This window comes from Dreissena polymorpha, chromosome 5, assembly GCF_020536995.1.
Source record: "Dreissena polymorpha isolate Duluth1 chromosome 5, UMN_Dpol_1.0, whole genome shotgun sequence".
In the NCBI taxonomy this organism is placed as follows: domain Eukaryota; kingdom Metazoa; phylum Mollusca; class Bivalvia; order Myida; family Dreissenidae; genus Dreissena; species Dreissena polymorpha.
The window spans coordinates 60,964,415-60,986,269 of NC_068359.1; the positions used below are offsets into that span (position 1 = coordinate 60,964,415).

The following is a 21,855-nucleotide window of genomic DNA, read 5'->3' on the forward strand; positions in this document are numbered from 1 at the left end:
CACTACCACTGTTCAAATTCCATATTGTTGCCATATAGCACTGTGTAAATTGAAAGTTGCATAATGTTACCTCATTGGTCGGTTATAAATACATTTTTTCCTCTATATATAGTATTTGATTTAGACGAAAATAATAATTTACGTGGAATGTCATATTTGTTTTCCATTAAAACTTTGATCTTGCCGTGTGTGTTTATGGACGTTATTAATTATGTTATACTTATTTTTGTATTTCATTTAGAATTAATACATTTGTACGTATAGCCCTTTTTGTTAACTGTTTTTAGCAAATGATTCGCGGCTTATTAAGTTAAGACACGGAAAATAGTTAAAGCGACACTTTCATTTAAAGGTTTAATGTGAACAATATTAAATGAAACCTTTTTTGTATTAATATATTTTATTGACATGTTAAATTCGATACTTGAAAAGGTGTTTAGTCTTTAAAAAGATGTCGCTGATATTGTTAATTTCAATAACTGTTAATATTCTCAATGTTGTATAAGAAATTGAATAGTTTCACTGAGTTGTATTCCCGCCTAAAATCCGATATCGTAAAACGCGCAACGGTTAAGAATAAGGTCTGAATAAGTTTAAGTATTCATATCCGAATATCAGCAGCTGTGCCAGCTGGGAAGCCCCGTTTTGGCTTAAACAACCACAAGCGAAACAACATACTTTTTTAAGTCTTGCAATTAGACTCAATAATCACAGAAATACCATAGAAATCCCCAAACCAAGATAAAATTTGCATTTAGAGTAAGGAGTATGCACAAGGGTTAAATTGGTTGATAGAACGAGAAAGGAAAAATTATCTAAAGGATTTAAGTATAGTGTATGTCCATTAATACAGTGTCAGAGACTTTTTTCGCTTTTAATGAACTACATTTCGATTCAATTATCAGTATAATGTTTGGATGATTATTATGTCTCACTAATAATGAGCTTCTCCACCTTTATTCATGATTTAAATTTTGTTCATGTATGTTTATGTATGTTTTGTTTACTTGTGAGTGTGTGCGTGTGAGCATAGGGCTGGTGCGTATTTCTGCATTTTTGTTTTCTTTTTGTTGACTTCTTATGAAAATATGTTGTTCTCGTGGGCCTCATATGGCGTATTTGATCGAAATAAACAGCTACCATATATTCTTTAAAAAAAATGTTTTATTAAAGGGGCCTTTTCACAGATTTTTGGCGTGTTTTGAAGTTTGTCATTAAATGCTTTATATTGATAAATATAAACATTGGATCTAAAAAGCTCCAGTAAACAATCAAGAATAAAATTTTACAAAAGGAAAAAAAAGTAGCCCGCATCAGGGCTCGAACCAGTGACCCCCGGAGTCCTGGAGTAAAAACCAATTAGACCGCTCGGTCATCCTGCCAAGTATGTATAAGCGACCTATTTTAAACTTTATATAAGCAATCTTCGTAGTTTCACAAAATTAAACGACAAAAACAGAATTCTCCAAATTATTAATTCAATCGTTTCGCGTTGCAACGCTTTATAATTTTCAGGTTTGTAAATCGCCAAAAGATGCGTATAATGGCTATATTAGACCATGGTTAATGTTCAGTATTACTGTTTCCTCACAAAAATCATAACTAAAACGAAAATTTGCGAATCTGAAACAACTTTTTTCAATTTTGTCAATTTACCAAAACGTGAAAAGATCCCTTTAAGTATTATTCCGTGTTTGCTGTCAAACAAATTTTGATTAAAGAATACATTTCATAACGTTGCGCAACAATTAATGATGCATACAATTGGTAGTTTTAACACACACATATAGGTTTCATTAAATTAAAGAGTACAGAAAGCTAAAAAGGGATGTGGTTTGTTGTACAATAACAATTGGTTATGTGTAACCTATTCAAAAAATAATTTCGTTCAAGATAATTCAACGTAATTCTCTAAACGACAAACACACTTTGTGTGTTGTGTATGTTTATTTTTAAAATGTACAAAAGTGGTTTAAAAGCACAATTTTTACACATTTAAGAGGTAATCGCTCACATTTATGTCTAATTAATGATAATTTTATGCATAAGCAAAGATTTAACGAAAAAAACTGAAGTTAAGTTTAAATCAATATGCTACAGTCAGAGCTCCAGATAAGGGCCGTATAGCCGTAAATACGCCTTTTTCATGAAGATTTACGCATTTATTTTTATAAACTGGATGTACAATAACGGCATTAATATCCATTTTACGCATTTACGAAAACAATCTGGACGTACCGATACGTCTGCGTCAGCACGGCGTGATTTATTTTATTGGTCCCTAACCTAACAACGCTTTTCGTTAATTTAAATTACCGAAAAGTTGTAGACTGGGTTCATATATTTTATGTCTATTCTGTCGCGTGATTTCCTGTAACTTGTAAATCTGTCAAAAGCAATATGTCTGCGCGCAATGGAATGCCGGCTTGACCGAAAGCGGTTCAAAACAACACTTTGTTGTCATATAATGGCTACATACGGTGTCGTCTAACCATCCTGACATTAAATATGTAAACCCAGAAAAAGACATTGTCGCCCCGATATTTAACAATTTGATTGCATCGGTGGCTTAAAACGTTAGAAAACATGATGAGAAACGAATGAGACAGTGAAATAAGTGTTCATTTACTTAGCTTACTAGTTGGCTTGTGTTTTCTTGTCAAGAAAAATGAAGAAATAGTATTAGTCATTAGTTGTAATGTGTAGTTGTATTTGCATCATAATTCAGAATGGAAAACCTAATACAGTTACTGTTTAAGAAGCTACATATATTTATTATAATTGCTGCAAATGTTTCTGTAAAGTCAGTTATACACCCTTTAATATCCAAGAACACGGGTAGTACAGTACTACCTGTATTTTTGGATATGGTAGTACAGGTACTAATTGAGTTTAAGCGTTACTCCTTTGCTTTCTGCCAGTGGCAGTACCGTTACTAATTTCACAAATTCTTATCTGGAGCTCTGCTATAGGAAAACGACGTTAGGCGTTTAGACGTAATTGGTAGATTACGTCTAATTATATGGACTACCCCATGGTTAGACCGATAGGGGACAATTAACGTATGAAACACCGATTTTAACGCACGGTTCTGTTCTCAACGACACATGTACATAGTTCACCAACTTCGACATTACTCGTATTCGAGGCTTGAAGTTTATTGGAAGAAGGAGAGAAAGATATAGTTACCTCATAACAATGGACTGAAGATTTTAAAAAGCTTAATATTGTCAAACGGACAATCTTGCTGTGCTTCTACTACCCTTAACAGCAGTGGAACCGACGCGGCCTACTATGAAACGCGCATTTTGTGTTAAGCCAAGGACACATCAAGTTTATAACATAAAATTCATAACATTATAGAAAATTCGGACAACGTTATCCAAAAAAAAGTTATCTCGACTTCTAACAATGTCAATGTGCTGACATTGTATTCAGCGAAAACATATCAGAATCATGTTTTCAAATTTATAAATAACGATTACTTTTCAAAACCCTATGTGTTTATATAACCTTTGTAATTTACGTGGAATGAACCGGCGTGTAAATCTCGACTTGACACGAGTTAACCGTGGGGAGAAAGGACAGTTACCTGCCCTGGATTGGTTAAAACTAACTATATATAAGGTTAAAAAACACGAATTAAAAACAATGGGCTTCATTGACTTATGAAAATGGATCTGTCAGTTTGTTTATGCATCATTATATTGTTCTAATGGTATTATAAAATTTTCCAAAATCATTAAACACATCAAAGCTAAAACATCACTTTTAGATAGAGTGGGTTTAGTTATAAAGGCGTATTTTGTTTTTATCACTGTAGATGTTGAGTGTTCCAAAGACCTTTATGTATTCTATAGGTCGTTGAGTGTTCATGGTGATGGCATGTGTTCTCAGTAGAGATATCAACGCGCTGAAGGCAATTTAGTTGTTCGCCCCTTGAACGTAAATGTATTTAATATTATTTACAGGACATTTAGTTCGACTTTTAAAGGTAGGCCAATCGACCTGCTACGAAAACTGCAAACACCCATGTAGTTTACCTTTAATTGTCTACAATAAGGTGAGATTTTGGGTAAAAAAACAGCAAAGAGGAAAATGTCATTGATTGACAATCTCGCATAATTTTATACAGTATTCACACAAACTCCATAATGATAACAAAGATGAAAAAAGTCAACGTATATCTAAGTTGGCGCTAAAGAAAAGTCAGTGAGCATAACAAAGAATGAATTACAACATAATTATTATAATAAATGTATTTGTGTCAACAATCATTGTATTGAATTCTCAATCAAACTGCATTAAAAAATATTTAATATTTTTCGACTGAAATTAAATGCTTCATTTAATGTATTTCTATTTCATTGTTTATTCATTTTCATGTACTGACATAGCTACTCTACTCCCACCATCACAAATAGTTTTATAAACGTACCATCTACTGCAATGTTTAAGTTGTAAATCAACATTTTTTCTTTAGTTTAAATGGGCCAAAACTTTCTCAATGTGTGCATTTATTCCGATTTACATTTTTCATCATAAAATACTACATACTGAATTTCATGTCTTTATTAAATTATAGCACCTGGTCTGTTGCAACACGCACGCTTTTCATGCGCGGAACTTGATAGACGATAGTAACAATGTCGCACTCTTATAAAAACACGGGATTTTTTTAGATGCGTACGAAGGGACTGGAATCAGCAAATAACAGCACATGGCTAAAGAAGTTCGAAATATACATGAACTGACATTAAATTGCTTCCAGGTAGATTCTTTAAAGGTTAATTGTTGTTTTCAAACCTTACTCGCCATAAAGATTCAATTGCTCACCATTTGCTTTTAACTGTTCATAGGTTACTTCAGTTAAAAGTTGTGGGGATGATGCCCGACCTTATCTTTAAATAATGTAATGTGTTAATTACCGTTTTATATTACGTAAATGGTAATACTGTAATTATTTGTTAAACAATCTCCTGTAAACGCTGACTTTAATGACCGTCAATCAAAAATACTAGTCGCCAGATAACCCCGCCCTCATAAGCATTCTTGGAACCGATTGGACGGCGACAATTACAGTTTGGCGACCAGAAAGTAACCTGAGAACATTAATACAACGTACACCACCGACATCAACACCACAATCATCACAACCGTCACCAAACACATTCCACCACGACCACCACAACCAGCACCACCATCATCACGACTACCATCCCCACCACCATTACCACCACCATCATCATTACCATCATAAAATCACCACAATCACAAGGACTATCACCACCAATACCACAACCAACATAACCCATATCACCAAAAACATCACAAATACCAGCACCACCATCACCTTCAACACCATCACCACAACCATTTCCACAACACCATCATCACAACCATCAACACCACCATCACCACAACTTCTATCACCTTCCCCACCACCATCACCACCACCCAAACATCACCAACATCATCATCACCACCTCCACAGCCACCATTACGACCACTATCACCACCACCGCTCCCATCAAAACGACCACAATTGTCACCACCACCATAACCACCATCTACGTCTACAATACCATCACACCACCATCACTACAACAGCCACCATAACAATCACCATTACCACCATTAAAACGACAACAATCATCACCACCATCACCATCACTGCCACCATCACTACCACGATGACCATAATCATCATCACTATAAATAACACCACCATCATCAGCATCACAATCATCACAACCGTCACCAAATCATCAACATCACAATCACCGTCATCAATTAATCGCCATCACGACCACCACCATCACCACCAATATCGCCATTAACACCATCATCGCCACTACAATCACCATCATCATCACAACCACCACCATCATATTCACCATCATCACCACCATCACAAGGACCATCTCCACCAATACCACCATCACCAATACCACCATCACCATAACCATGATCACAACCATCAACAAACTCACTATCACCACCACTACAACCACCACCACCACTATCACCACCACTATCACCACCACCATCAACACCATAATCTCCATTAACCACAATCACCAACAACACCATCATCACCATCACTTTCATAACCATCCCCACCACAATCCCCACCAACACCGCCATCACAACCATTTCCATCACCATCACCGTCAACACCACCATTACCTTCACAATCACCACCATAACAACCATCATTTTCATCACCATCGTAGTCGTCATCGCCAACAACAACACCATCACCAACACTATTCAATCACCATCACCACCATCACATCTATCACAAGTGGTTAACCCCAAAAACTTCCATCACCACCACCGCCATCACAATCGCAATCACCACCTATATCTCCATCAACACCACCATCACCACCACCAATTCCACCTCAATCACCATCACCACCACCACCAAAGCCACACCAACAATCAGCAACAACATGACAAATTACCTCCATCATCACCACCATTACCATTTACACCACCACCACCAACACTACCACCACCACCACAATCACCACCTTTATATTAATCAACACCACCATCACCACCACCAATTACACAACAATCACAATCACCACCACCAGAGTCACACCAACAATCAGCAACAACATGACAAATTACCACCATCATCACCACCATTACCATTTCTACCACCACCATCAACACCACCATCACAAGCTCCATTATCACCACCAACATTAACACCATCACAACCATTATCATCCCTAACAACTTCCATCACTACCATCACCACCACCATCGCCCCCTTCAACACCATCACCACCATATTAACATCATTATCACGACCACAATTTCTTTAACCATCTCTACCATCACCAACACCATCATCATCACCACCACCATCACCACCTTCCCCATTATCCCCACCATCACCACCACCACCACCATGACAATCACCACTGCCATCACCTTCACCACCAACAGCGCCACATCCATCACAATCACTACCAACATCATTGTCATCACAAACACCATCATAACCATCACCATTATTACACCACAACTATCGCCTTCACCATCATCACCAACATCACCACCACCAGCATCAACACCACAATCAACACCACCATCATTACCACCACCGTAACTACTATCACAACTTACGTCACAACCATTACCACCACTGTGACAACCATTACCTTAACCATCACCACCACTACTACCACCACAAACACCATCAACAACAGCATCGCCACCGCAATAACATTCACCACCATCATCACCGCCATCATCACCATCGCCAACACCATCATCACAACCATCACCACCACCACAATAACCACAATCACCAGCACTATCACCATTTCCACAACAACCATCACCATCATCATCATCTTGCAAATCATCTTTATGTTCCTTGTTAATCTAACAAAATGTATTTTCTTATAAATAGTAATTATACATGGACAAATTAGGCATGCGTGTTTGTATTTTACGTTTTTTACACATAAACCTATTAAATATTATTGAGTCGCTCCAATTTCTTTAATAAGCAACGATGTACAGCCTCCACGGAACGTCTAAATTGAGAAATCTTCATGGCATCCGTAAAAGTTGCGCCATACTTCTTCAGCAGTGGAACCGGATCGTGTTAGTGTCCCATCTGACACGAACTGCAAATTGACCTAAACATAAATAAAACGCTACGTTATTGAAAAACAACAATTAGCTCTTTTTTTCCTTCTCCAGATCAACCCCCGCCGAATACACACATTGAAAAGCAGATAAATGTATTTACACCGCATATAAATGACAAAAAAAAGCAAAAATCAAGTCGAATGGACAGTGTTGTCTGTCTGCACACCAAAAGCAGTAATGCTTACCAAAGGAAGTCAACAACAATCGCACATCACAATTATTTCTTTAAGCAAAACTGTCTAACGTCATATTTGACCTTTAAAAATTATACCACATATCTTGGTATTCACAGCAATGGAAGAGATGACGGTCCATACTTCAGTCTGGTATATGTGACCTTCAGCGATTGGCCATGGTGTATCGGAGTCCATGTAGAGTTCCCGCCCTTATTCCAATACACGGGCAGCTGTTGAACACAAATATGTTAGAGATACCACCCACAACGTATATTGGATACAGACAATGAATTTGTCCCCGATATTTTTATCCAAACCTATTGATTGCCGGTAAGTTTAAAAAAGTTCCACCTGATAATGTGTAATATTAATTCGAAATTATTTGCAGCGCGAAAACCTTCCATTTACGATAATTGACAGTGTTGAAAGTTCAAAACGATCCGTACACATACACATTTAGGCGCACGTGTGAATTGTTTAATACTGTTGTGCCGGTGCCCGGTCTACAAAATGCGCACATACCTCGTGATTGGGAACCAGCGACAAATCGGTATAGTGCATGCTGGGTAGCACGAGTTTGTACGGTCTCTTATGCACGGGTGACTGATGCGAGTAGACGTATTTTCCCAAGCTGAGTATTGCTTGGAGTAATTGTGAGCCTGAGTGAGTAATTGTGAGCCTGAGTATAGGTTATATTGTATAATATTGTATTATATTGTATTTTATGTGTGTTCAACACGTATTTCCCTGGAAGGCCATTCCCAGAAGATATAAGTGAGTCTGTGACTGTGTATGTGAGTCTGTGAGTTGCCTGTGATTGTGTCAATGACACGCATTTCCCTGGAAGTGTATTCCCAGAAGTATATGTGTATGTAAGCCGGTGACTGTGTGTTTAAGTACGTATTTGCCTGGAGGTGTATTCCCAGAAGTACATGTATAGTGCCATTTTGTGACGTGCAACCGACGAGTATAGCCGACGAGTATAGCCGACGAGTTCCCTCGAAGACGACGAGGACGATTGGTGCCATCCTGACGAGCATTCCAGTTGATGCCCATGTGAGTAGTTTAGTATCTTGTCGTTGCTAGTAATTGCTGTAGTGGTTGTGAAAGAACCCCAAAGAGCTAACCGTGAAAACACTACAATGGCGCCCAACGTGGGGCAAAGTGAAAATTGTGTTTAACGGTTAGGCTAGTTGCAAAATCAATCGGATTCGCATAATTTATTTTCAATCGACGTATCAAATTTAATTTGAAGTGTATAGAAACTGTCCGTTTCATAAAACGTGATTTCTGTTGTTAACTTGTTGAACTCAGTGTTCGTCTATTTTAAGAAGTGTGTAACAAACAGACGGCATCGTAGGTTTTTTTTCCATTGTTGGCATTCGCCGGCCATGTTATCAGTTGGTGAAATATTTCTTAAAAAACGTGATTGTCCAATGCTGTTTGTTACAGTTTAATTGCTTGTGTAATCAACGGATGGCCACGTGTTTTTTTATTGGCAATTTTCCCGTGATTAGTTGGCGCGTATTCTGTGCGCAGCAGTTCATGAAAAACGTGTTTGGTTGACTGTTGTATATAGCAGTGTAAATTGCTGATATATCGGTAACTAAAGTCCGAGGAAATAGAAGTTTACACGCACGAGTTTTGTCCTTGGCAATTCTTTTTATAGCAGTGCTTTTGCGAATGTAAACTGGGTCCCGGGAAATTGGTGCTTAACTACAAGTTAAAGCGGCGTGTTTTTTATTTGCAGTTTTTATTGATTATTTATAGAAAAAACAGCGATAGCGATCTTATTAATTGGTAATTATTGGGCAATTTAGTTTTAATTGTGTAGGCTAATTGCCATTTTTATTTAGGTATTAATTTTTATTAAGTTAATAGTAATTTAAATGAGTAGACTCCGCGATGCCCAGAAAAAGGTAAAGGCCGAGCTGGCCGCCCAGATATCCAACTTCGAGGTGGAGATTACGAACAGAACAGAACAGAACAGACATTTTATTTAGACTTATACATAAGTACATCGTCTTAATAAAAACAGTATAAAATAAATATGTCACGTTTTCATTTAATTTAAGTTGAAAACAAATATATATATAAAACACACACACAAAAAAATACAAATGAAGAAAAAGCATATAGTAAATTTTCTAAACATATAATGACAGAAAGATTTGTAGGTGATACCGGTTAGACTCTATATGGTATTATTGATAAATGAATTGCGAATTACAAATGCTTCTTTTATATATTTACACAACTTGACAAGTTCGTTTTTATCGGATGAAGTCAGTAATTGGTGATACTTAAACACAGATGGATTAACATATAAATACCTTTTAAGGTATTTTTGTCGTAAAACACTAAAACATGGACAAATACAAACAAAGTGAAACTCATCTTCAATATCTCTACTATTGCAACAAACACAGTATCTTTCGTTGCGAGGAATATTATTACGCCCATATCTCCCAGTTTGGATTCTCAGTGAGTGAACAGAAATTCTTAACTTAACAAATTGGGTACGCAAACTCCTTGGTAACAAATCCAAGTAAGATTCGTATACAATTGTAGGTTTAACAACTCTGTACATGTCTAATACAGTACTGTTACTTAATGTACCAAACCATTCCTGTTTAAATGTATCTATAAGTCTATTTCTAAACTGACATATAAAAGAATTAACACACACAGAGCTAGGGTTATTAAAAACATATCCATAACCATAATCGTTTAACAACTGTTTAATATGTGAGACCCAATTGATGATTCCTTTATGACACTCTACAACATTCATATTATACACAGTTTGGAGAATAATATTATCACTCAATCTAATTTTAAACCAATATTTTAACATTCTTATTAAACGATTTATGTAAAGTGGGTACGGTTTACGACTTGCTGGGTGGAGCTCCAGGTTAGGTTGCTGGAAGAAGCCGTCAGTGCGCTGCCGACAGTGCAAGATGTCGTCCGTGACATTGGGGTGTGCATGGACGAGAGCACTGTAGGAGGCAACGATGAGACTGGCCGCGTCGGTGATGTAGTTCCATTGGTGCAGCCGACAGTACAAAGAGTCGTCCGTGACATTGGGGTGTTTACCGACGATAGTACTCAAGGAGGCAACGATGACACTGGGCGCGTCGGTGATGTAGTTCCGTTGGTGCTGCCGACAGTACAAAGAGTCGTCCGTGACACTGGGGTGTTCACCGACGATAGTACTCAAGGAGACAACGATGAGATTGGCTGCGTCGATGATGCGGTTCCGTTGGCGCTACCAACAGTTCGCAAAGTTGTCCGTCACATTGGGGTGTGTACCGACATAAGCACTGAAGGAGGCAACGGTGAGACTGTCGGCGTCGGCGGCAGAGAAGACAAGTTCACCGAAGGCGTCGATGACGCGGTTCCGTTGGCGCTACCAACAGTTCGCGAAGTTGTCAGTCACATTGGTGTGTGTACCGACATAAGCACTGAAGGAGACCATGGAGATCCTGTGTGCGATGATGAATTTCGCGTGCAGCGCGTTGCGGTTCAGTCTGCGGAGGCGGCTAAAAACATGGCGACCGACAGGGCCGACCAGATGGTGGCCAAAATAGCCCAACGAAAAGCTGCTGAAACTACTCCGGCCAAAGGAAGGTCAGTCCCTGTCAGACGGGCGACAGAAGTTGCCGCGTGTGACCGCCGTGAGGTCGGCGCATGCGGATGCCGAGTTCTCCCAGATGACAGCTGGGAAGGTGGTGTTCGAAGACTTGTTAGGCGTGGTTCCAAAGGGTGGCGACCCTCTAGTTCTCGCCGCTGGGAGCGGTCCCAGCGGTGGAAATTAGGTTGGCGACCACCAGAGCGTCTAACTTCCAAAATCTGTACCGCCTAAAATTGTAAATGGCGAGGTTACTTGTTAGTAAAACTAGGAAAACAATGCAAAATACAAAAGATCCCCAATTTAAAAAAAATACAGTAAAGTTGCAGTGACATTCTATTCGCGGTGTTGATAATGTATTACGGTGTACGCGGAGTATAAAAGTAATAGTTCTCTTAGACATTTCGATAGTAGTAAGCATGTGAGATTTGGGGTATACTCTAGTAGTAACACTAAAAGCAGCAGCAGTAGTAATGGTAGTAGTAGTAGTAGTAGAAGTAGTAGTAGTAGTAGTTGTAGTAGTAGTAGAAGTAGTTGTGGTAGTAGTAGTAGTAGTAGTAGTAGTAGTAGTAGTAGTAGTAGTAGTAGTGGTAGAAGTAGTAGTAGTAGTAGTAGTAGTAGTAGTAAAAGTAGTTGCTATATTAGTCGTTACTATAGTTGTATATATTATGCCCAAATACTTAATAAGATTCCACATATACTACCTCCATACAATAAATGAATATTACCTAAAGTACGCGGAGTATAAAAGCAATAGTTCTCTTAGACATTTTGATTAGTTTGATTAGATTGTTTTGAATATATATATGTCCTATTGTCTCAGTTTAAGCCCAGTCTTTTATTGCAAATTGTTGGAACTATAAAATTGAAATTAATCTGAGCAGTGCTCTGCGAAATGGGGGTTTAATGAATAGGCATAAAGTGTCGTCCCAAATTATCTTGTGCCGTCCGCGCTTAACTTCCTGTAATTTTTGTATTACCGCGCTAAGAAGTGCTTTGCACAGTCACGGATGTGTTTGATTATTTCCCGTGAAGTCTGTTGGATTTTTTTCCTTATGGTCGGGTGTGACATTGTCGGACGACCGCTGTCACACCGCACCATCGGATGTGGTAACTACGCAGATGGTGAATAGGAACCCGGTTTCCCCTGCAATATCCCAGTATTGGCACCTCCGTCACCTTTTATCCTTCCATGTTATGATTTGTGAGTCGATCTAACTTCAATCACTTTGTCATTGCTGTATCATGTCATTTATTTCCGTAATTTTCTATAAATTCTTTTCTACCAACCATATGCCGAGCAATGTCGTAGAATTTTGTCGCATGAGTTTGTTTTTTATAGGTGACAGTGCTTGACGACCACTGTCACACTCAATACTATTGGCCGGAAGTGGTATTTCCCGGAGTTGTTCTTTTAAACAATATTTGCAGGTCTTTTTAAATTTGTGTGTGACCGTGCTTGACGGCAACTGTCTCTAGCGTCACTTTGATTTTTTAAATGGCCGGAGATGTTTCCCGGTGCATGTACACTTTTATTTTGTTTTTGTAAAGTACATTATTTCTCAGTGTGATCACCACATTCCAATACATAAGTGACTGTACTTGTTGGACGAAAGCCAACAAGAATGTTTTTTCTTGATTAAGCAATTGTCGGACGATAGCCGACAATAATGTTGTTTTTTTTTTAATTAACTAATGTGATGGAAATTTTCTTATGCAAGAAACATATTGGTCACTAACCGCTAGAATGCAGCGGTCTGTATGTACCCCGCTATGCGCTGGCACTCCTGTGCCTGCGGGAGGGGGATCATGGTCCCATTTGAGTCTTTGTCTCTTCTGCCTTGGGTGCGACCGTACGGCGGCGGCCCAAGAGGAGAAAAGTGGGAGGAATGTAGTGGGTACAATAGTTTTATTTTAGTTGTCTTTTCCTCCATATAATGTCAATGATTATGTTGCAAAATGTACGTTCTCTATGTGAAATTAAAAGCAATTGTATGTATTATTTGGACAAAAATAAGATTATTTTTATTCTTATATTTTTAACCTTTTTGTCACTTAGATATTATTTTAACGCATTTGTGGTGCCTTAGAAGGTTACGTTTCTTGTGATTTTTATTTTAATATAACCAGGGGGATTTTTATTGCCTTAGAAAGTTAAATTTCTTGTGATTTTTATTTTAATATAACCAAGAGGATTTTTATTGTATATTATGCAGTCACATGCAGAGGGCGTAGGCCTTCTCATTTGGACTGCGAGGGGATGTATTTGTATGATATTTTATGATTTTATTTGATAAGTTATTGTATTTGTTAAAATTTGTGAAAATGGATTGTAAGGTGGGTGCTCCTGTCCATTCATTGTGTAGACAAGAAAAGGACAGGAGAAACCTGACCTTGTTTTTTTGAATATTGAATCAAAAAGCTTTGATAAGGCACCTGAATTGATTATTATATTAATACACTCGAGTTTATAGGCATATTGAGACACTTGAGTTAATGGGGTGTTATTTTTGTTGGTACGGGCCGGTTTGTTTAAATTATAAATATATACAGGATGACCTGTCGCTGGATATTAAACATTTGTTTTTGTGTAGTGTTTTAATAATTATATTACAGGCCAATGGGTACTGACGTTTAATGGAGATGCATTAACTTTAGTTGTGGTCTATGGCAGGCGTTGCGCCAAAAGAGAGGTCGGACGAAAGCCATACCTGACTTGGGGAGTTAGGTCAAGGTGCTTTCGCAAGGGGCACTATTACTTCATCGGTAGCGCCGGTACGATTCCTTCGCTGTGTGGCGTCGTCCCAAAAGGACAAAAGTGGGAGGAGTGTTGTGCCGGTGCCCGGTCTACAAAATGCGCACATACCTCGTGTTTGGGAACCAGCGACAAATCGGTATAGTGCATGCTGGGTAGCACGAGTTTGTACGGTCTCTATCTATCTATCTATATATACTGCTAGTCGCCAACAATTAGCATTACAAGCAGGTGCGTGTCAGTGCTAGGAAATTAAGGAAGAAGTGTATAGGAGATAAAAGTAATACATAATGTATTTGTGAGACATAGAAACAAAGGTGATAGTGTTAGTTAAAAGAAGGAATATACAGATAAAAGGTTAAAAACAGCCAACCTGCTTAGAAACTGTGGTCTAGTTTGGTCACCCCCAGCCTAAACTGGTCCAGGGTAGGTGCCTGTACAATATTGGCTGGTAGAGAGTTCCATAGGACAATAGTGGCTGGATAGAAGGAGAATTTATAGTAGTTGCTTGGAGTAGGGATTTGTCTGAATGAAAGAGGGTGCAAATGTCTAGTGAGCCGGGTCGGAGGAGTGACATAGGGAGGCATTGGTACAGCAACCAGTCCGTGGACAATTTTATAGAACATCAGTAGCCGGGAGTCATACCTTCTGTTCTCGAGTGAACGCCACCCTAATTTGTCTAGCATGTGTGTGACACTGTTGTGATATGAGTAATCATTTGTAACCCATCGAGCGGCCCTGCGTTGGACCATCTCGATCTTGTTTATGTTGTGTTGTGTGTGTGGGCTCCACACTGAGCTACTATACTCAAGTTGTGGGCGGACCAGGGTTTTGAAGGCAAATTCTCTAATGCGTGGGTGTTTTATGGGAATGTTTCGTTTGATGAAGTTTAGTGTTTGACTGGCTGTTGCAGTAACCTGGTTTATGTGTTTATTCCAGCTGAGGTCAGATGTGATGCTAACACCCAAGTATTTAGCTTCACTAACTGTTTCTAGAATATGACCGTGGAGTGTGTAAGTGGATTTGTAGGGACGTTTTGACCTGGTGATGTTCATAACCGTACACTTGGAAGGATTAAATTCCATATCCCAAGTGTGTTCCCATTTTTGTAGCCGATCTAGATCTTCTTGCAGGGTATTTTGTTCAGTGGGATTGTTGACCGTGATGTAGACAGCAGTGTCATCAGCAAATAACCGGACCTGTGACACTATGTTTTCTGGCAGATCGTTTATGTAGAGCAAGAAGAGGAGAGGGCCGAGAACAGAGCCCTGGGGGACACCTGATGTGACTGGAACCTCGTCTGAATTGTCACCATTTACCAAGACAGACTGAAGTCGACCTATAAGGAAAGATTTAACCCATTGTAATGTGCTATCTTGGATGCCGTGTTGGTGCAGTTTGTAGAGTAACTTCATGTGATTGACCTTGTCGAACGCTTTCGAGAAATCCAGGAGTATTAGATCTGTTTGTTGACCATGAATAAGGTTCCTGGATAAGTCCTCTACAAGTCCTATGAGCTGTGTCTCGCATGACAGTTTTGACCTAAAGCCATGCTGGAGATGGAAAAGAATGTTGTTGACCTGGAAGTGTTTGGTGATGTTTGAGGCGACGATATGTTCCATGACTTTGCAAAGAACACATGTCAGTGAAATCGGCCTGTAGTTAGCAGGGTTACTTTTGTCGCCTTTTTTGAAAAGGGGGGTGACGTTCGCCTTGATCCAGTCGGAGGGGACAGTGCCTGTGTCTAGAGATTTTTGAAAGAGTCTGGTAACCAAGGGGGCAATTTGTATGCTTAGATTTTTGAGGACAATAGGCTTGATATTGTCAGGGCCGCAAGCTTTGCCAGTCTGCAAGTTGGACAGAAGCTTTTGGACACCACTTACACTTATAGAGATTTCGGGCATTTTGGGGTATTTTGTCTTAGGGGTGTTTCTGAACAGGGTTTGGGCTTTCATTAAACAGAGTTGACCTAATTTTAGAGGATTCATTGGGGTGAAGACGGACTGAAATTGGCGATTGAGGAAGTTTGCTTGACCCTTGCTATCAGTGATAAGATTATCATTTTCCAGTAGAGGAGCGATACCTTGGGTATCCTGTTTAGCATTTTTGATTGTGGAGAAGAGCTTCTTACGGGAGAAATTTTGACCTGTGTGGGGGGTGTCTGGATCACCGGACTGCGCTTCGAGTACGTATTCAAGGTAACTGTTGTGGGCCTGATTTATTTTATTTTTAACCTGATTTCTGAGTTTTCTATACTGTTGTTTGACCTTGGGACTGCCAGTTTTCTGTTTAACATATAATTTATTTCTTTTTCTTATTTGTCTTAGGATACTTTGGGTGATCCAGGGAAGAGAGGGTTTTGATCCTAACCTCTTTGAGGGAATAAAGAGGTCTGATCCCTCTCGGAGAAGGTCCTTGAATTCAGTCCATAGCTCTTCGATGGACTTAGATTGGTAATTTGTGAACATGGTAGGGGACCTAGAAACAATGTATTGTTGAAAGTTGACCCAATTTGCTTTAAGGAATAGGTGTACAGTGCGGGGCTTTTGTCGATTTAGTCGGGGTTTGATATCGGAAGTGATTTGAACAATGTCGTGATCAGAGATACCAGCTACTGGCTTTACATTTTTAATGAGAGAGGGGTTTGACGTAAAGAACAGATCTAAAGTGTTTGTTAACCTTGTTGGGAAACTGACCATTTGTTGGAGAGAGAAGTCATTTATAAGTGATAGGAAGTCATCGTAGAGTTTTGGAAGGGAGCAACCATCTTTAACTGAGGGAATACCTTGGCTGTCCCAGGATAGTTTTGGAAAATTAAAGTCCCCAGTAAGCCACACTTTACCTTTGAGTTTGTTAACCAGTTGTAGTGACTTGTGTAATTCTAATATGCTATTTTCATCTTGTTCGTTGGGTCTGTAGTATGATCCCAAGTACAGGGGTTGAGCTCCAAATATTTCAAGTTTTAACCAAAGGATTTCACAGTTTGTTTGCAACTTTTTCATTTCTGAGACAACAATTGTATTTTTGACCAGGATAAAGACCCCACCCCCAGATTTACCTGTTGTTCTATCATGTCTGAATGGGGTGTAACCTAAGGATTGAGGAAAAATTTCGCTATCAGTGTGTTTGGGTGTAAGCCATGACTCTGTGCCAAAAACTATGTCAGGTTTATCTGAATCAAGAAGGGCATGGTCTCTTATGCACGGGTGACTGATGCGAGTAGACGTATTTTCCCAAGCTGAGTATTGCTTGGAGTAATTGTGAGCCTGAGTGAATAATTGTGAGCCTGAGTATAGGTTATATTTTATTATATTGTATTATATTGTATTTTATGTGTGTTCAACACGTATTTCCTTGGAAGGCCATTCCCAGAAGATATAAGTGAGTCTGTGACTGTGTATGTGAGTCTGTGAGTTGCCTGTGATTGTGTCAATGACACGCATTTCCCTGGAAGTGTATTCCCAGAAGTATATGTGTATGTAAGCCGGTGACTGTGTGTTTAAGTACGTATTTGCCTGGAGGTGTATTCTCAGAAGTACATGTATAATGCCATTTTGTGACGTGCAACCGACGAGTATAGCCGACGAGTATAGCCGACGAGTTCCCTCGAAGACGACGAGGACGATTGGTGCCATCCTGACGAGCATTCCAGTTGATGCCCGTGTGAGTAATTTAGTATCTTGTCGTTGCTAGTGATTGCTGTAGTTGTTGACGAACCCCACAAAAAGCTAACCGTGAAAACACTACAATACCTATATTTTTAATGGGGCATATAAAACACATACAAATTTGTTTTTATGTTATGCTCCTTTTAATTAATATCATTATGTTTTTTAATACTTCGAGCGGTAAATTAGTCACCTAAAACTATTTTGTTTCAAGTTTTACATCTCAATCATGTATTATTTTCAATTAACTAAACACAGTAAAAAAACGTATGTTTTTCACAAGCACCGTCTCAATTGCAAAGCACACAACGACACAGCATGCGTAACACAACTTCATATTTACCTAATCAGGTGAACTACACATCCATCCGATTCAATATCCCGACAACCAATGGTCTAAACAATCAAGTTTCACACCTAACCATATCACCTGATCACATCTCAGAAAGGTGCAATACGCCATAAGAGCAACCTTTTACCATTTAGGGACGTATTTGCACGTATGTGTTGTCCCATAGAAAGTTAAATTAGATTTAATACCTTTTTATTAAATTCAAATTTAAAGGCTTCATATCCAACCCTTTGATACTGATGAGCAGCAAACAGCATAAAACCTGAACAGACTGCGAGTTACTCGCAGGCTGTTCTGGTTTTATGCTGTTTGCACATAGGCATTTTTAATTTGCTTCTGAGTGGGAAAGGGAAAATCTAGTGACGGTTTATTGCGGTAAAACATCGTCCGATTTCGAATAAGATCGTGTTGGCATATAGTGCCAGGAAAATCACTGAGCAATGTTTAGTTATCATCTAGGTATCGGGCAAAGCCTATACAGACAAAGGACGGCCACCTGTACAAAAACCAGAATTTAAAATTCAAAAAACACTTCCGAAATAGTATAATGTCATGTCTAGGGAAAATCGTTTAATTATCTAACCTCAAATGTTTGCGAACTCGGTCAGCTCGTCTGGAAATCGTTCCTGAATGCCTGAATATGCTACCAATATTTGCCAGTTTGCTATATTTGCTTTTGTGAATTCAATTTTATATCGAAATGAATTGTGCTTAAACGTGACATTTACAACTCGCAATGAGATTTAAAAAGACCCGCGTCATGCAAAAACAGGTCTTATGCCATATGCGCCCATCCTAGCTTTAGCCCACACAGTATGCGCATCTCTCAGTCTGGTCAGGATATACATAATAAAACCATAAAACACTAAGTGATTTTATAGCGGACAGCATCGCCTCTGACCAGACTACGCAAATGCACAGGCTGGGTTTGAGCTACGTTGGTCGAAACGCCATAAGACCCATTATTTGCATGACGTGGCTATGAATGTGTAATTTGAATGCTTTGAAAGAAAACTGCGTGTTAAATATTTACATACGCTATATTTTGACGGTGTAGAAATAAACTCATAATAAGCCATATTAGGACACATATGATGAGAGCTCCCGAAGTATTATTTGGATCCAGGAACACTAATGTGTGGTTTATAATAGACCCTTTCAGTTATTCGCATTTACTAGTGCAAGAGTTGTGTCCCTTAGCCGGATGTGACGTAATGAGATGATACAAAATCCGCCAGAGAGAAAATTGTGCAGTGTCGCTGATAATATCAACGTCTCTTGCACAATACCGTATATGCGTAAATTGCACAAAATTAATATTTGATTTTTATCATATTGACGCCTATTAAAGCTATCGCTTTTCGCATATTTCATTTTAGTACATTGAAGCGTAAAAATACATTAAACATACCGTTCAATAACCCTGTGTGTCGCAACACAAATCCCGCACTAAACTTTAAACGTAAATATTGTATTAAAATGCCAAATATAGAAGAAAAAAAGCGCCGAACGTTTATATTTTGATGGTATTGATCATTGGCATATGATTTGAGCGCAGTTTTACCACTTGGGACCATGACCTTTACCATTGAAAATGGGAATTGAAGTGTCAAAGTTTAGACTCCGCCCACTGGTTGGCAAAAAGAGGTGGAAGCGCATAAAGGGAAGGCTGACAAAATCATCGTTTGTAATGATAATCATGCAACATATCAAATAAACTTTTAAGAGTTATGTCTGAATAAAACATTCGCATGCAAGGAAAGCATTTTTGAAACGATTATATTGTTGTTATTATTTGTTTTTACTAACAATGAACTCGGGACTAGAACACAATGTAAGAGCTCGGTATGTGGTTATGACAAAAATCTCCATACTTTGCACTTCTTCGCGACCATATTTTTGTTAAAAAATTCTCATCAATTGAACTTATTTCAGAATAAATTAAATTTAACGAACGAAAACAAGTAATGATGAAAACAAACAACAATTAAATAGATCGATTTACGCAACATATTGTACCTGATTTGAAACTTTATTTGTCTGAAAAAAAGTACTTTGTTACACATAAAATAAACTCTCTTGAAGAACGTAATTGTTTGATTTAATTGTTCACACCAATGTTGACACTCTTTGTTGCAGCATTTTTATCCCGATGTTTTATTGCACCTTTGTTCATCACAACCCGATTATCTCGTTATGATCGGATACTGCCCACACAATTACAAAGAAAACAAGGTGTCATAAAACCTGGGACCTATACTCGGGTCCCTGCATAAACCACATGTTGCAGCCTAGTGTCTGGTAATTAATAAAACACAATTTATGATACCCCATGTCATCCCCCCTTGGCATATTAAGCAGTCATTTTAGCCAAATTTTAAAGGCAAAATACTGAACATTTGCTTCAATAAAATATTTTAACATTAAAAAGAATGAAGACATCATCGAAAATCGAAAAAAAGCAATCAAACGCCGACAAATGTATTTTCTCCACACATAATTGACGTCAAATGGGTGTAAAATAACAGCATTTCAATTCGGAATTAGTCAATATATAATGTAATGTTACCTACTGAAGTGAAGTCACTATTACAAAAAATAAATATCTCTGAAAACCGACAACAAAATACAAATGTCGGAAACGACATTCGGAAATGACCGATTTCGGATTAAAAATTCATAAATAATCGTTGGTACTTGAACTCGTGGCTCATATTTCACGGGATGGTTTTTGTCCGGTCCCGTATTTTCATGGGAGGGTTTTTGTCCTTCCCCGTTTTTTTCATGGGAGGGTTTTCGTCCGGCCCCTATAAAACTGACGGGAGGGTTTTTATCCGGGAGGGTTTTTGTCCGGCATTCATGTTTCATTATTTGTTTAACATCATTTATAAAAGTCTTACTATAACAAAAGAATTCGGCTTATTTAGTTGGTTTGTGTTGTGGGATTTTCAGTATTTAGTCTTCCGATCACGTTCTCTGATGAACAATACCGCTGCTGTATCAGCAGTATAAACCATAGGCGCTCGATGTAAATGTTTATATTTTTTTTTGTTTTTTTTTTAGTATTATTATTTTGTTTTTAGTTACCCGTAGTTTATTATAATGCAAACACATACTAAATGAATAAAAATCTTCCGACAAAACGTCTGCTTAAAAAAAAGTTCGACTATGTACATAGAAATTACAAAACGTCTGCTTAAAAAAAAGTTCGACTATGTACATAGAAATTGTCAATTTCTATGTACATAGTCGAACTTTTTTTTAAGCAGACGTTTTGTCGGAAGATATTTATTGATTTAGTATGTGTTTGCATTATAATAAACTACGGGTAACTAAAAACAAAATAATAAAAATAAATAAATAAATATAAACATTGACATCGAGCACCTATGGTATAAACCGAATATCAAAATTTCATTAGAAAATAATAAATTATTAACAATTAGGTAAGTACACATCTTTTCGTGCATATGTTCAGTCCATTTACATCGTTGGAAAAAACTGTTTCTAATAAGATTTCTGTTCTCGTTTACAATCGATACACTCGATAATCATCGCATGACGTCACACAAGGGAGATAATTAAAAACC

The 21,855-nt window shown here is 38.3% G+C and overlaps 2 protein-coding genes and 1 long non-coding RNA gene across 6 annotated transcripts in view; all 3 read right to left on the reverse strand.

The window, feature by feature from the left end:
* The window catches only part of LOC127881100 (elongation factor 1-delta-like), a 28,228-nt gene extending 24,592 nt beyond the window's left edge, over positions 1–3,636 (reverse strand). For both annotated transcript variants that reach the window (XM_052428796.1, XM_052428795.1), the window contains exon 1: positions 3,514–3,636. The gene's annotated coding sequence lies outside the window, so the exon portion shown is untranslated. The remainder of the gene's footprint in view (positions 1–3,513) is intronic.
* A 1,523-nt stretch (positions 3,637–5,159) lies between these two features.
* LOC127831273 (PE-PGRS family protein PE_PGRS16-like) lies at positions 5,160–7,376 on the reverse strand. The gene is made up of 5 exons (XM_052356251.1): positions 7,182–7,376; positions 6,815–6,951; positions 6,082–6,269; positions 5,469–5,576; positions 5,160–5,353 (listed from the first exon to the last, which is right to left on the reverse strand). The coding sequence occupies exons 1-5, from the start codon at positions 7,374–7,376 to the stop codon at positions 5,160–5,162; spliced, it is 822 nt and encodes a 273-aa protein (XP_052212211.1).
* Positions 7,377–7,464: 88 nt separating this feature from the next.
* Positions 7,465–8,336, reverse strand: LOC127881105 (uncharacterized). Of its 3 annotated transcripts, none has more exons than XR_008049901.1 (2): positions 7,998–8,336; positions 7,465–7,667 (listed from the first exon to the last, which is right to left on the reverse strand). It is a non-coding gene; the product is annotated as an uncharacterized LOC127881105 (long non-coding RNA). The 3 variants fall into 3 exon arrangements; XR_008049900.1 differs by having other exon boundaries at positions 7,952–8,336; XR_008049899.1 differs by having other exon boundaries at positions 7,866–8,336.
* Between the last annotated feature and the right edge of the window lie 13,519 nt (positions 8,337–21,855).